Source organism: Mesoplodon mirus (genome assembly GCF_964341445.2).
Source record: "Mesoplodon mirus genome assembly, chromosome: 3".
In the NCBI taxonomy this organism is placed as follows: Eukaryota; Metazoa; Chordata; class Mammalia; order Artiodactyla; family Ziphiidae; genus Mesoplodon; species Mesoplodon mirus.
In genome coordinates, this window is record NC_138978.1 from 59,491,121 (window position 1) to 59,504,760 (window position 13,640).

General features: G+C 45.1%; 1 protein-coding gene across 1 annotated transcript in view; it reads left to right on the forward strand.

Annotated features, from left to right (window-relative positions):
- The first annotated feature begins 10,342 nt into the window (after positions 1–10,342).
- The window catches only part of DNAJC6 (DnaJ heat shock protein family (Hsp40) member C6), a 153,564-nt gene continuing 150,266 nt past the window's right edge, over positions 10,343–13,640 (forward strand). Inside the window, exon 1 of the mRNA XM_082613100.1 lies at positions 10,343–10,574. Coding sequence (XP_082469226.1) covers positions 10,460–10,574 — 115 coding nt within the window. The 5' untranslated portion in view covers positions 10,343–10,459. The remainder of the gene's footprint in view (positions 10,575–13,640) is intronic.

Here is a 13,640-nt window from a genome sequence, read left to right on the forward strand (position 1 = left end):
GACTTTTAAATGATTCTATTAAAGTTTATTAATTAAATTTAAATGCAAATAGCCACGTGTCTAGTGGATACTGTATTGAACAACATAACTCTAGAAACTGATTTTCCTTGCATTTCCTGCACTTGACCACAAGAGGGGTGAACTGTGTGAGGAGGGTGCACAAGGCTAATGATTGTGCTGAGCTAGATGTAGTCAGCGTGCCCTGGGCTCATCCGGGGGGCGTATCAGGCTGGCTGAGGAGTCACAGGCAGCATTAGCAAAACTCACTTCTCAGAGCCGCAGGAACTTTGAACCCATTGGTAGGATGTCCAGGTGGCCCCCAGGCAGATCAGCCAGAGGGAAGAACTAAACTAAACTCCATAGGGAAGAACTCATGGCTGATTGGATATGCAAGCTGCTAACGGGGCAGGACCACCTCTCTATCCCCCGGGGGTCATGCCCTCTGAAGTTCATGGGTCACCAAATTCACGTGGAGAAAACAAAGATCAAGATGGCTTGCAGAATTTTAGGGGACTTTATTGACCTCTTAGTGCATGCCATAGCTTCCCCCAACCCCAGAGGAATCTCAAATCCATATCTTGCCTGTTTCACTTTGTGCCACCTTTTCCATTGCTCACCAAGCTTCACCCATGCAAGTCTTCTCTGTTCCTGCCCAGAATGCACCAAATCTCAGCAGACCATTGTGACTAAGAGTACAAACTCTGGAGCCAGATCGCTGGAGTGCAAATCCTTCCTTTGCCGTTTACTAGTAACTTATTAACATTTCTTTGCCTCAGTTTTTTCACTTGTAAAATGAAAATAATAATAATACCTCATTGGGTTGCTGAAAGGATTAAATGTGTGACTATATGTAATGTACTTAGATCACTACCTGACATATGATAAGTATTATAAAAGTGTTGGGGGCTTCCCTGGTGGCGCAGTGGTTAAGAGTCCACCTGCCGACGCAGGGGACACGGGTTCGTGCCCCGGTCCGGGAGGATCCCACCTGCCGCGGAACGGCTGGGCCCATGAGCCATGGCCGCTGAGCCTGCGCATCCGGAGCCTGTGCTCCGCAACGGGAGAGGCCACAACAGTGAGAGGCCCGCGTACCGCAAAAAAAAGTGTTGGTTAGTATTATCAGTAATAGTAGTCCTCCTACATTAAGATTTGCTTCCTATATCTTATATATTTTTCGCCTGGGCAACTGGTCATCCTGCAGGTCTTGAAGTCCATTCATTTCCTCAGGGAGATGTTTCCCTTTCAGTGAGCTTAGTCACCGCCCTCCTCCATCCCCGCCATTATATGTTCTAACAGTGCTGGTATGCTGGGCTTTTCCTTCATAGCACTTATTCCACTTGCATGATTATCTGTTTGGGTAATTGGTGATTTAACGTCTTTCTCCTCCATTAGACTATAAGCTCCTTGAGTAAAAGAACCACAGTTGTTCAGTTGTTTTGTTCAGAGTTATATCCTAAGGGACTAGTGGGATATTTGTTCAGAGTAGTTGTTTAATGAAAGAAAGAATTCATGAAAAAAAAAAAAGAAAGAATTCATGGAGGCGTGTCAGCATCACAGGATAAGGCAGTGTAATATTTCAAGCCAAGCTCACAGAAGCAAACCCTCTCAAATATTCAAACTGTCAAAAGTCTTCTCCATTTTGTAACACCTTTTACTATCCACCCAGTTCAGTTCTCTCCATCATCATTAATGACCCACAGTTGAAAATAAGAAGCAGAGGTAGTTTTTCATGGAAGAGGGAAATGTAAACCAGCAAATGTAATTGAGAGAAATTTGTCCTTAGAGGTTACATCCAATGATCTTATTTGCTTTTTGTGGCCCCTTGGGAGATGTTGATATGCAGCTCCAGCTAATCTTCCTTGGAAGTGTCCATCTGGTATCATGTCACCAGGGATACCACTCAGAATTAGATATTTCTGCCCCAGTATGCAGTCTCTTTAGGTGTATTAGTAAGAGTATTCTGACTGCTGTAATAAACAACTGCAGAATCTCAATTCTGGACATGACAGAGGTGTTTCTTGCTCACACTGCAGTCCAATGAGATTGATGGGGGAGCAGGAGAGATTTGTTTCATGCAGTCATTCAGGGACCCAGGCTCCCTCCATCTGAAAGCCCCACCATACTTCTGGGCTTCAAAATCAGTACCTGGATCTTCAGCTTTCAGTCAGCTGATATGTGAAGAAAGAGAGCTTGGAGGGTTATGTGAAAAGTTTCAGAGGCCAGGCTTCTGAGTGGCTTACATCATTGTTCCCCATTGCCTTGGCCAGACTCAGTCACATGGCCATGACTAACTGCAAGTTAGGCTGGAAAAGTAGTCTAGCTGTGTGCCCAGGAAGAAGAGAAACATGGATATTGGTGAGCACCAGCCATCTCTGTCACAAAAGCAAATTAATACTATGATAACAAAGATACACAGCAAACAAAGGAGGGGTTAAAAACTCCAATTTTAACTATAATTATACCTCAACCAGAAAAAAAAAAAGGGGGAGTATGTACACATTCTAAGGTTTAAAAGCATGCCGGCTTTCCCTGAAGGCATTACACCGCAATACTAAGTATTGCAAAGGCACTCTCCAGGAGAACAAAAGATGTGAGGATTGCAGACCCAGCTGGTGAGACTGGTTTGAAATGGCCACCGCTCTCCCATGCGGCTGCAGCTGAGTCCCTAGTAGAACCCACCTTATTTCCATTTTCCTATTACCACTCATTTTAAAGCCTCACCAACAGAGTCAGCTTTTTCAGTTGGCCTAAAACTTGGCACTTAATTTTTTCTTTCTTATTATACAAGTTAAGATTCACACACAGAAAGCTTGAAAAAAAGAAAAGAATTAGAAAGACATGAAGAAAAAAATCATCTATCATTACACAATTGGACTGTCATTTTCAAAAAAGTCTCTGACAAGGAGATTGAAGACAGGAGGAGGGACCCCCAAATCACCCTCCCTCAGCCCCCATCAGCCATTCCCATGGCCCTGTCCTTCTCTACTTTGAAGGCTCCCCAACTATGTGTCTGTAGATAACCACTCACCCTGTATTTCATTTTCCCTCCGTCAAAGCCTACAGTTAAACTCTGAGCCATGGGGCCAACATTTCCAGAAAGATCCCTCGCCCTTTGATAGATTTTCCAGGCTCCACACAATAGTTCTTCTCTAATAGAAAAGAGAGGAATACAAAAACCTTTTGTTACAGCATGTTCTGTGTCATTTAAAAAGGGAGGGTGAGGATTAGCATAATTTGAACATTTGCTTTATGCCAGACAAGCCTAGATGCTCTGTAAATGTAATCTCACATTTCATCTTCAGCGTGCCCCTTCGAGACAGATATGAATTTCCCTATTTTGCAGAGGAGAAAACTAAGGCACACAGAGGCTAGTAACTTGCCAAGGGTTGCCCAGGAGTGATCAATTCTGTGACTTTAATCACTCTTCTCCACTGCTCCTAAATCCCAGATAACATAAGGGAAGACAGGGAAGGAGGATTTCTGGAAAAGCTCCTTGGAAGTGAGGGATGTCTGGGCTATGTGGGGCTGCACATTGAGGTACAGGTCAGAAAACATTTTCTGAAATGCCTGCAGAGGCTGTTTCTTCTCCTAGGCATCCATCCCCTTGGTTCCAGCTTCCGTCTGGTGGCCCCAACCTCCGGGCTGCTGTAACGCCTTCTCCTTCTGCCCTTCCAGCCTAGAGTGGTAGTGACTTTTTGCTATGACTCTTCTCTGTACTGCCTCATGATCACCACTCCCCTGCAATAAAGTCCCTTTGTTCTGATGTAAACCGCAAACAGAATAAGAATACATTTAATGAGAATGTCTACTTTGCCAAGTCTGTGCCGAGTGCAGAGAATCCTGTGATTAATAAGCCAGGTGTCAGATGCAAAAATGGGAGCTCTGGTCTATGGAGGAAAGACAGATTTTTAAGCACTTATTTTCAATACAATATGAACTTCAGAACTTGAGACTGAAAAATAAGTTTAAAGTGGAGACTGCCCTGAGTTGTTTCCTGTACTAATAATAGTCCTACTGGCTTTGCCATTGGGGTAACGTGAAACAGCATCCAGTGGTTCCAAAGGCACCTGAGCTGCCTTTAGGTTATACAGTTTAGTTTACATTCTGGAACTTTCTGTAAGAGAGGGTGAGTAACAGGACACCTCAGGCGTAAAAGAAGACAGACATGGAATTAAATCATGAAGTTTGAAGGATGTGATCTTCACCAATTATCAACTGTCCCATTTTTCTCTCTCTTGAGACACGTGCAAACACACACACACACACAATTTATTTATTCATTGTGAAAGAAGATGCCATTCTTTTTTATCTGTATCTCTAAATGGACATAGTATTATAATAAGCTCCTTTGTTTAATTTAGCCTACTTGATTCTTTACATACGATAGTAAAACTTATCACAACCCTGTGAGGTAGGTACTATTTACTATCTCCATTTTACAGATGGGGAAACTGAGATTTAGGGAAGTTAGGCAAGTTGGATAACACACAGTGAGTGACAGAGCCAGGATTCACACAGCTCTGCCTAGCTGGAAAACCTAGGTCCTTTCTATTAGCCCCCTCGCACACTGCACACACGCAGACTCACACACACACACACACACACACACACACAGTCTTGTATCTCATTGACTTTGAGCACTGCCATTTTTGAATTTCTGGACTTAGCTTTGTAAACAAAATGACATGAATGGAATTCAGAGTTTGGGGAGTCTTTTTTTTGTCCTATGCCCAATATTTGTTTTGCACTTTTGACATTTGAAAAGAAATTCCATGTTGCTAGTGCTCATGAATGTGCCTCAGGGCACTTGCATGTTTCTACTTGGGTAGAAGATCTTCTCTCAGGTTGCATTCTTTTCCCATGGGCTCCAGGGACTGCTGGGAAGGCTTGCCACTGGATCTGCCTGGAGCAGGCTGTAACCGTGGGAGTCAGAGACTTCTGGCTGGTTTCAGCTCCAAGCTGGAGGGGTGCCATGAAATCACATGATGCTTGGACTAAAAGGGCAAGCTGAAGAATGTCTCTCTCATCCCACCCTGACCAGTGACGTCTAAGCAGTGAGCAAATGCGCCCCTCCAAGAAGCTACTGTAATCCACTGGATATACCAAACAATAGAAGAAAAGGTGAGTCTCTAAGCCAGGCCCACTGGGGTTACTGATACGTAACAGTATTCCAAAACTAGTGAGAGTTAGGACATGCAGGGAAGGATGGTGGGAAACCCTGGAAGGAAACTTCTAGGTCATGTGGTTAAATCCCATTCATTAATGGGAGTGGAGGTCGTGGTGATTAAACTAGTAAGCCAGGAAGGGAAGGGACATAATAACTAATATTTTGCAGATGGTCCTGGTAACCAGGATTCAATTTTAGGTATCCTAACCCCAAGGCCAAGTAAGAAGTCCCAGGAACAGAGGGCAACCCTTGGCTAGGGTAAGAGTTGCCGGCATGTGGCTGCTATTTCTGAGTAGCTTTGTTAATTAGATTGTTTCTTCTAAGGGTCTGTTTCTTTAGACGTTAGTCTAGATGGCATGGAGAATGAAGGCTGGTGTAGAAGAGAATGTAGCTTATTGCTGATAGAGAGGACACCTCTCAATTTCCACCCTCTTCCTGGTATCTCCCATTCCCCTTCTTTTTTTTTTTTTTATAAATTTATTTATTTATTTTTGGCTGTGTTGGGTCTTCGTTTCTGTGCGAGGGCTTTCTCTAGTTGAGGTGAGCGGGGGCCACTCTTCATCGCGGTGCGCGGGCCTCTCACTATCTCGGCCTCTCTTGTTGCGGAGCACAGGCTCCAGACGCGCAGGCTCAGTAGTTGTGGCTCACGGGCCCAGTTGCTCCGCGGCATGTGGGATCTTCCCAGACCAGGGCTCGAACCCGTGTCCCCTGCATTGGCAGGCAGATTCTCAACCACTGCGCCACCAGGGAAGCCCCATACCCCTTCTTTATTTCATATTTATATCTTGCTATTCTTTTTGGATTAGAGAAAGAACAAAATAGGTCTGTCCCATAATTACTTTTAGAGTATCACTTATCTAGACCCCCAAGGGACTCATTCCAAACAGGAGAGTAGTTTAGCACTCCCTGGCTGACCTGGGTCTCCATGCTCCTCTGACCTTTCCGAGTCCTCCATGTCTCCGCCCTGGAACCTGGCAGATGGTCCTTGGTCTCCCACAGTGAGCCAGCCGTCACAAGAAAGCTGAGTGTAGCCTTGAAGGCGTGGGCCTCGGCGGAATCTTGGCTCAAGCACGATTTAGATATTAGAGTGAACTATATGAAATTGCAGACCTGTGGCTTTTTAAAAATTAAACTGTTAATTTTAAAATAACTGTAGATTCACATGCAGCTGTAAAAAATAATACAGAGATCCTACGTACAGCTTTACACATTCCCCCTAGTGGGAACACTGTGCAAAACTATAGTCTAATATCACAACCAGTATGTAGACATTGATACAGAACAGTTCGATCACCACAGGCCTTTCCTGTTGTACTTTTATAGCCATGCTCATCTCCCTCCTCCCTGGCAACCACTATCTTTCTTTTTTTCAATAAGTCTATTTATTTATTTTTTTATTTATTTGGCTGCATTGGGCCTTAGCTGTGGCACACGGAATCTTCATTGTGGTGCGCGGGTTTCCCTCTAGTTGTGGTGCACGGGCTCCAGTGGGCACGGGCTTAGTAGTTGCGACGCATGGGCTTAGTTGCCCCACGGCATGTGGGATCTTAGTTTCCCCGCCAGGAATCGAACCCGCGTCCCCTGCATTCCAAGGTGGATTCTTATCCACTGGACCACCAGGGAAGTCCCACTATCTGTTTTTGATTTATATAATTTTTGCCATTTCAAGAATACTATATAAATGGAATCATATAGTACGTAACTTTTGGGATTGGCTTTTTTCACTCAACATAATTCCCTGGAGATTCATATAGTTTGTTGCCTGTAACAATAGCTTTGTTACTTTTCATTGCTTAGTATTCCATGGTAGGGATATACCACGGCTTGTTTAACCATTCACCCAAAGGACATCTGTGTTGTTTCCAGTTTGGGGCTACTACAAATGAAGCTACTATAAACATTGCTGTATAGGTTTTTGTGTGAACATAAGTTTTCATTTTTTTCTGGGATAAGTACCCAACAGTGCCATTGTTGGGTCTTATGGTAGTTGTGTTTAGTTTTATAAGAAACTGCTAAACTCTTTTCCAGAGTGGCTGTACCATTTACATTCCTACCAGCAATGTGTAAATGATCCAGTTTCTCCCTCTGCATTCTCACCAGCATTTGGTGTTGTCACTATTTTTCATTTTAGCCATTCTGAGGTATGCAGTAATATCTCATTGTGGTTTTAATTTGTAGTTCCTTAATAGCTAATGATGCTGAATATCTTTTCATGTGCTTATTTGATATCTGTATGTCCATCCTCTTTAGTGAAATATCTGCTCATGTCTTTTGCACATTTTCTGATTGGATTATTTTTAATGTTGAGTTTTAAGAATTCTTTATATATTATAAATACTAGTCCTTTGTCAGATAAGTATTTTTGCCCATTTTGTAGCGTGTATTTTCATCCTCTTAAAAGGGTCTTTCACAGAGCAAAAGTATTGAATTTGGATAAAGTCCAATTTACCAACATTTTTCTCTTATGGATCATGCTTTTGGTGACAACTCTTTGCATAGCTCAAGATCCTAGATGATTTTCTCTTATTATTTTCTGTAGGATAACATAGAATAAAATAACATGATCCATTTTTCTAGATTTTTGTATAAGGTTTGAGGTTTAAGTCAAGGTTAATTTTTTTTTTGCCAATGTATGTCCAATTGCTTCAGCATCATTTGTTGAAACAGCTGTCTTTCCTCCATTGAACTGCTTTTGCACCTTTGTCAAAAATCAGTTGGGTATATGTGTGCAGGTCTGTTTCTGGGTTCTTTATTAATCTATGCATCTATCCCTCTGCCAAGACCACACTGTTTTGATAACTATAGCTGTATAGTAGGCCTTAATATCAGGTACAGTCTTCCCACTTTATTTTCTTTTTTCTATGAAACTTAAAGGTTTTTTTAATAAGCTTTTCAGTTGGGAATAAATTGAAAACTTACAGAAAAGTTGCAAGAATAAGAATAGTACAAAACACACCCATATATTCTTTGTCCAGATCCACCTATTACTATGATTTTGCTGTATTTGCTTTATCATTTGCTTCCCCCTCTCCCCAAACATATATATGAAACTTCTTTTGTAAATCATTTGAAGGTAAATTAAATGCATCATGACCCTTTACTCCTAAATACCTTGGTGTGTATTTTCTAAAAATAGGGATATTTTCTTACATAACCACAGTATAGTTATCAACTTCAACAGTTTATCACTGACACTTATTTAATCATATATATATATTTAAATTGACCTAGTAATGTCCCTTAGAGTCCATTCTAGAGTCAGGTATTACTGTTAGTTGTCATATCTCTTTAGCCTCCTTTAGTCTAGAACACCTCCACAGCCTTTCTTCATCTTTTTAAAAAATTAATTAATTAATTAATTTTAATTTTTGGCTGTGTTGGGTCTTTGTTGCTGCGCGCGGGCTTCTTTCTAGTTGTGGCGAGTGGGGGCTACTCTTTATTGTGTGCCGACTTCTCATTGCAGTGGCTTCTCTTGTTGCCAGAGCATGGGCTCTAGGCGCACGGGCTTCAGTAGTTGTGGCTCGTGGGCTTCAATAGCTGTGGCACGTGGGCTCTAGAGCGCAGGCTCAGTAGTTGTGGCGCACGGGCTTAGTTGCTCCGCGGCACGTGGGATCTTCCCGGACCAGGAACTGAACCTGTGTCCCCTGCATTGGCAGGTGGATTCTTAACCACTGCACCACCAGGGAAGTCCCTCTTCATCTTTTATATCATTGACATTTTTAGCGAATATAACATCCCTGCCCTGACGCCCCCTCCCCCATACCCTAGTTTTCATAGTAAAGTCCTCATTTGGGGTTTAACTTATATTTCTCCATGATTAGATTCAGGTTGTGCATTTTTGGACAGAATATTACAAAGGTGATGTGTCTCTCAGTGTATCATCTGGATGCACTGGATTATCATCTCCCTCCATTGGTGATTTAAATTTTGATCATCTGGTGAAACTGTCATATGATGAATTGAGCCTTTTGTTTGAACCTACAAAAATGGTAGTTTCATGATTCAACCTAACATATAAGCTTTATATGGGTTTATGTAGGTAACCTGACCTCTCTGATACTCAGTTTCCCCCATCTGTTAAGTGAGGATATTAATAACTTCTCTCCCATGAGTATCATTGGGAGAGTTAAATAAGGTAATGTACGTAAAATCCGGCACATGAGAGGCACTCCATAAATGTTAGCTATTATTATTGCAGTCAGGCAGTGTTAAGGGATCGTGGTTTTGCTCTTCCTCTCCGACTCTCAACTACAGGCAAAATCACGACAGAGACAAAGTGGTGGGGGCTGGGCCACCTCAGCTCTGACATTTTGGTTTCCTCATCTGGAGAATGGGAAACACCTCCTACCCCACAGGGTTGCTGTGAGGTTTCATGGCATATGTGTAAAAGTGCCTGCACATAGAATAGGTTCTTAAAAAAAAAAAAAAAGGCTTCCCTGGTGGCGCAGTGGTTAAGAATCCGCCTGCCAATGCAGGGGACACGGGTTCGAGCCCTGGTCTGGGAAGATCCCACATGCAGCAGAGCAACGAAGCCCGTGAGCCACAACTACTGGAGCCCCGTGCACCACAACAAGAGAAGCCCTCGTACCACAATGAAGAGTAGCCCCCCTCGCAGCAACTAGAGAAAGCCCCAGCGCAGCAACGAAGACCCAATGCAGCCAAAAATAAATTTTTAAAAAAGTGATTCTTAATCTGTTGCATGAGGAAAACAGGAATATCTATCAGACTTAAAAAAAAAAATCCAACATAATGTGGAATCATTCTGAGGCAGTAGAAAGGGATGAAAAAAATATAGCTGGAGCCCAGGATTTGGATATCGGCATAATTCAGCGGCTGTGTGATCTCTGGGCAGATTACTTCACGTTTCGGAGCTTCAATTTTATCATTTGTAATTTGGGGATAAAAAAAATCAGTGCACATCCCAGGGGGGTTCGTGTTAATTAATGATGCCTAGCAGTAGTTGGGCACTCCGTCGACATCTCCGGAACGAAGGGTGAAAGACTAAAGCATTCACCTGTGAGCTGCCAGGGGCTGAACGCTCCCCCGGCTGGCGCATCCCTGCAGCGTCCCCGCCTCGGTCGGCCGCACCCGCAGGCTCAGCGCGAGCGAGGTCCCCACCCTCCCCGCCCCGCATCCGGCCGCAAGCTCCTCCCCCCGCGGCCGCGTCTTCCCCGGCGACTGCCTGGCACCTGGCAGAAGCGCGGCGGCCGGGGAAGCGGGAGGCGATCCTCGGACGGCGGCGGGCGGCGGGCGGCGGGCGGCGGGCGGCAGGGGAGGGGCGCGGGCGCACAGATGGGAGCAACTGAGAAGAGCGGCAAGAAGAGCCGGAGGCTGTTTTCTTCGCTGCGGCCGTGGAAGGCAACCCGGCGGCTGTGGCGGACGCGCTCGGCTTCCAAGGCGGCGCAGGGTGAGTGTGGGCGCGGCCGCGGGACCTGTTACCACGAGCGGCGGGCGCCGGCCTCCCGCTGAAGCGCGGCCGCGGTGGCTCCGGCCGCTGCCGTAGGCGGCATCTCCCGCTGGGTTCTTGGCCCCCGGGGGCCGCGGGCGGGGGCCGCGCCGCCTGGACTTCTGGCCCTGCCTGGGCGACCCTCCTCCCTGACCCTCGGCCGCGGGGAGTACACCAGTCCCCAAGCTCCCCTGGGGCCGCTCGACGACAGTCCCTTCTTCCCCCTCCACCCGTTAAGCATCTCCCCTTGGCCCAGGTGGTTGCAGCTTGTTAATTTCCCGCACAAGTCCCTGTCTGTCCGTTTGGCTCTGGACAGAGGGAATCCGGGGTGCCTCGGGAAAACATTTGCATCCCCCTCCCCCCCAAACCTGGCCAGCACCTGCAATGCAGTATCCGTTGGGGGATTTAATCCGCACCCAAGTCTGCCTTGGAGGTCCTCCCCATCTGGACCCACCCCCTTTCCAACCTATCTGTTATCTTGTAAGCTCTAGTCACAATTAACTATTTCCCAGACACATTCCACCCTATCCTCACCAGGGCCTTAACTCACATTTATTCAGTCACTGACTCACTGCATTCATTCATTCCATAATTTTTATCGAGCTCCCCTGTGTGTCAGGGCCCAGGAGTGAACGAGATAGGCAAGGCCGCAGCTCATGGAACTACTTCTAAAGGGGGAAACAGACGTTACACACGTCAAATAGGTAAAAGTCTCCATTGCAGATTGCTCTGTGTGCTTGGAAGGAATCAGATCGTCTGCTGGGAGAGGAAAAAAGGTAGAGGGGCCCTAGCGTACTTGGGGGGTGGACAGGGAAGGCGTCTCTGCGGCCATGCAATTACAGCTGAGCCTGAAGACTGATTCGGAGTTACTCCAGCATGGAGCCAGGGGAGAGCTTCCTGCCAGAGGCAATAGCAGGTGGAAAGGTTCTCAGTGTGCCTGAGCTAAGCAAGGGGAAAGTGAGGCAGGCAGGGCCTGGGTCAGGGTCTGGATAGTATATGATGAGGAGTTTGGATTTTATTCCAGGTGAGCTGGGAAGCCACTAACATGTTCTGAGCACAGGGACGTGACACGATCTGCTGGCTCATTGCCTTCTATCTGCAGTGGCCATGCCTTGGTCTCTCAGCCTGGCCAATTCCTACCCGTCCGTTAGGACTAGCACAAATGCATCTCCTCTGTGAAGCCTTTCCTGGGGTATGTGCCACCTGTAACCTCTCTGCTGGTGTTTCATCAGCCATAGGGCATTTGTCACTGTTCGTCTGCTATTATAGATTCCATGTGGGCAGGTTCTCATCCACTTCATCTTTGCATCCTCCACCAGGCTAAGTCAGAGCTGGGTACTTTGTAGATACCTGTCTGCTTGTGTGTGTTTGTGTGTGTGCGTGTGTGTGTGTGTCTATGTCTGTCTGTCTGTGTGTCCTATCATGTCCTTTTCGTCTGTTTCCATCATCTGAGGGTTCTTCAGAGGCTGACATGCCTTGAGTTCTAAAATGGCCGACCTGAGCCAGGGCAGAAGCTAGACTGCAACAGGGCCGCATCACCCCCATCTCCACCCCCGGGTTGTTTTGAAGATTAAATGAATTAATGAGTTAATAATTGTAAAGTACTGGCACACAGTAAGCATTCTAAAAAGAAATTTGACAAAGAGCAAAAATAATTATCTTTCAAATATTTGTGTTAGAAACAACACAAATACTGTGTTAGAAACAAGCTTTTCTATTGTTGATGGTTAGGGAGGCTCTGTGGCTTGGCATTGTCATCTTGTCGGCTCTCAAAGGATGTGTTATTACTTTTAGTGAATGCGCCAATTAAATTCCTTCCACACTACATCAAGAACTGTTGCGGAAACTTAGTAGGTCTAAAGGCTGACCACCCCTTTTCTTTAGCTTGCCTGAGTGGTTGAATAGATTGGTAATTGCAACAAGTATTCCTTGACTGATACTTATATGCACAGTGTTATTCCAGGTATTGTGTGAATGTTTTACAAAAGAGGAATAAATGGATATTCCCACTTCAGTAAATTGGGTTAGAATACGTTTTCTAGTTTTATAATTTTTAAGCCCAGGTGTATACTGTGTACACACCCATCCTCTCTTTTCTTCTTTGTTCCCATCTTAGAGTTCACCCATGGCTTACCCAGGGCCCATTGCCACGCCACACCTCTCTTTTCTTAGGTAGGATCTTGGCAGATCACTGTATTTCCCTACTTCCCCTTCCTCCCTACAACCTGGAGATGAGGCCATTATAATGTCTTATGTTATATGATACTTTACAGTTTATGGAGTAGGTCAACTATAGGGTCTTGTTTATTTATTTATTTATTTGCAGTATGCGGGCCTCTCACTGTTGTGGCCTCTCCCGTTGCGGAGCACAGGCTCCGGATGCGCAGGCTCAGTGGCCATGGCTCACGGGCCCAGCCGCTCCGCGGCATGTGGGATCTTCCCGGACCGGGGCACGAACCCGTGTCCCCTGCATCGGCAGGCGGACTCTCAACCACTGTGCCACCAGGGAAGCCCTAAGGTCTTGTTTAGATCTTAACAAACCCTGGAAGGAGGGAGGACAGATGGTATTTATTTCCCCCATTTTGTAGATGAGGAAAGTGAAGCAAGAGACAGAGTAACTTGCAAGAGGTCATAGGACTGGTGTGTGGCCAATTCAGGCCTGACTACCCACACAGCTTCCTTTCTGCCACATCGGCAGAAAATAAACACGTTCCAGTATCTATACTCATGGAGGGAAGAAATAAAATTAATAAATATTATGCAGTGAATGAAATCCATATCCCAATTTTATTTAATTTTTCTTAAAGTTGGCCTGAATTTCTCATGATGATGTCAACATCACTTGGGGCATCTACAATCATATGCTTTGGTGCCAGACAGATGATGATTTGAATCTGCCACTAATAAGTGGCACACTAATAAGCTGTGTGATATTGGGCAGGGTGCTAAATCTTTCTAAAACTCAGTTATCTATCATACGTAAAATAAGGATGATATTCCTATGTTATAATGTTCCTGTGATGATTA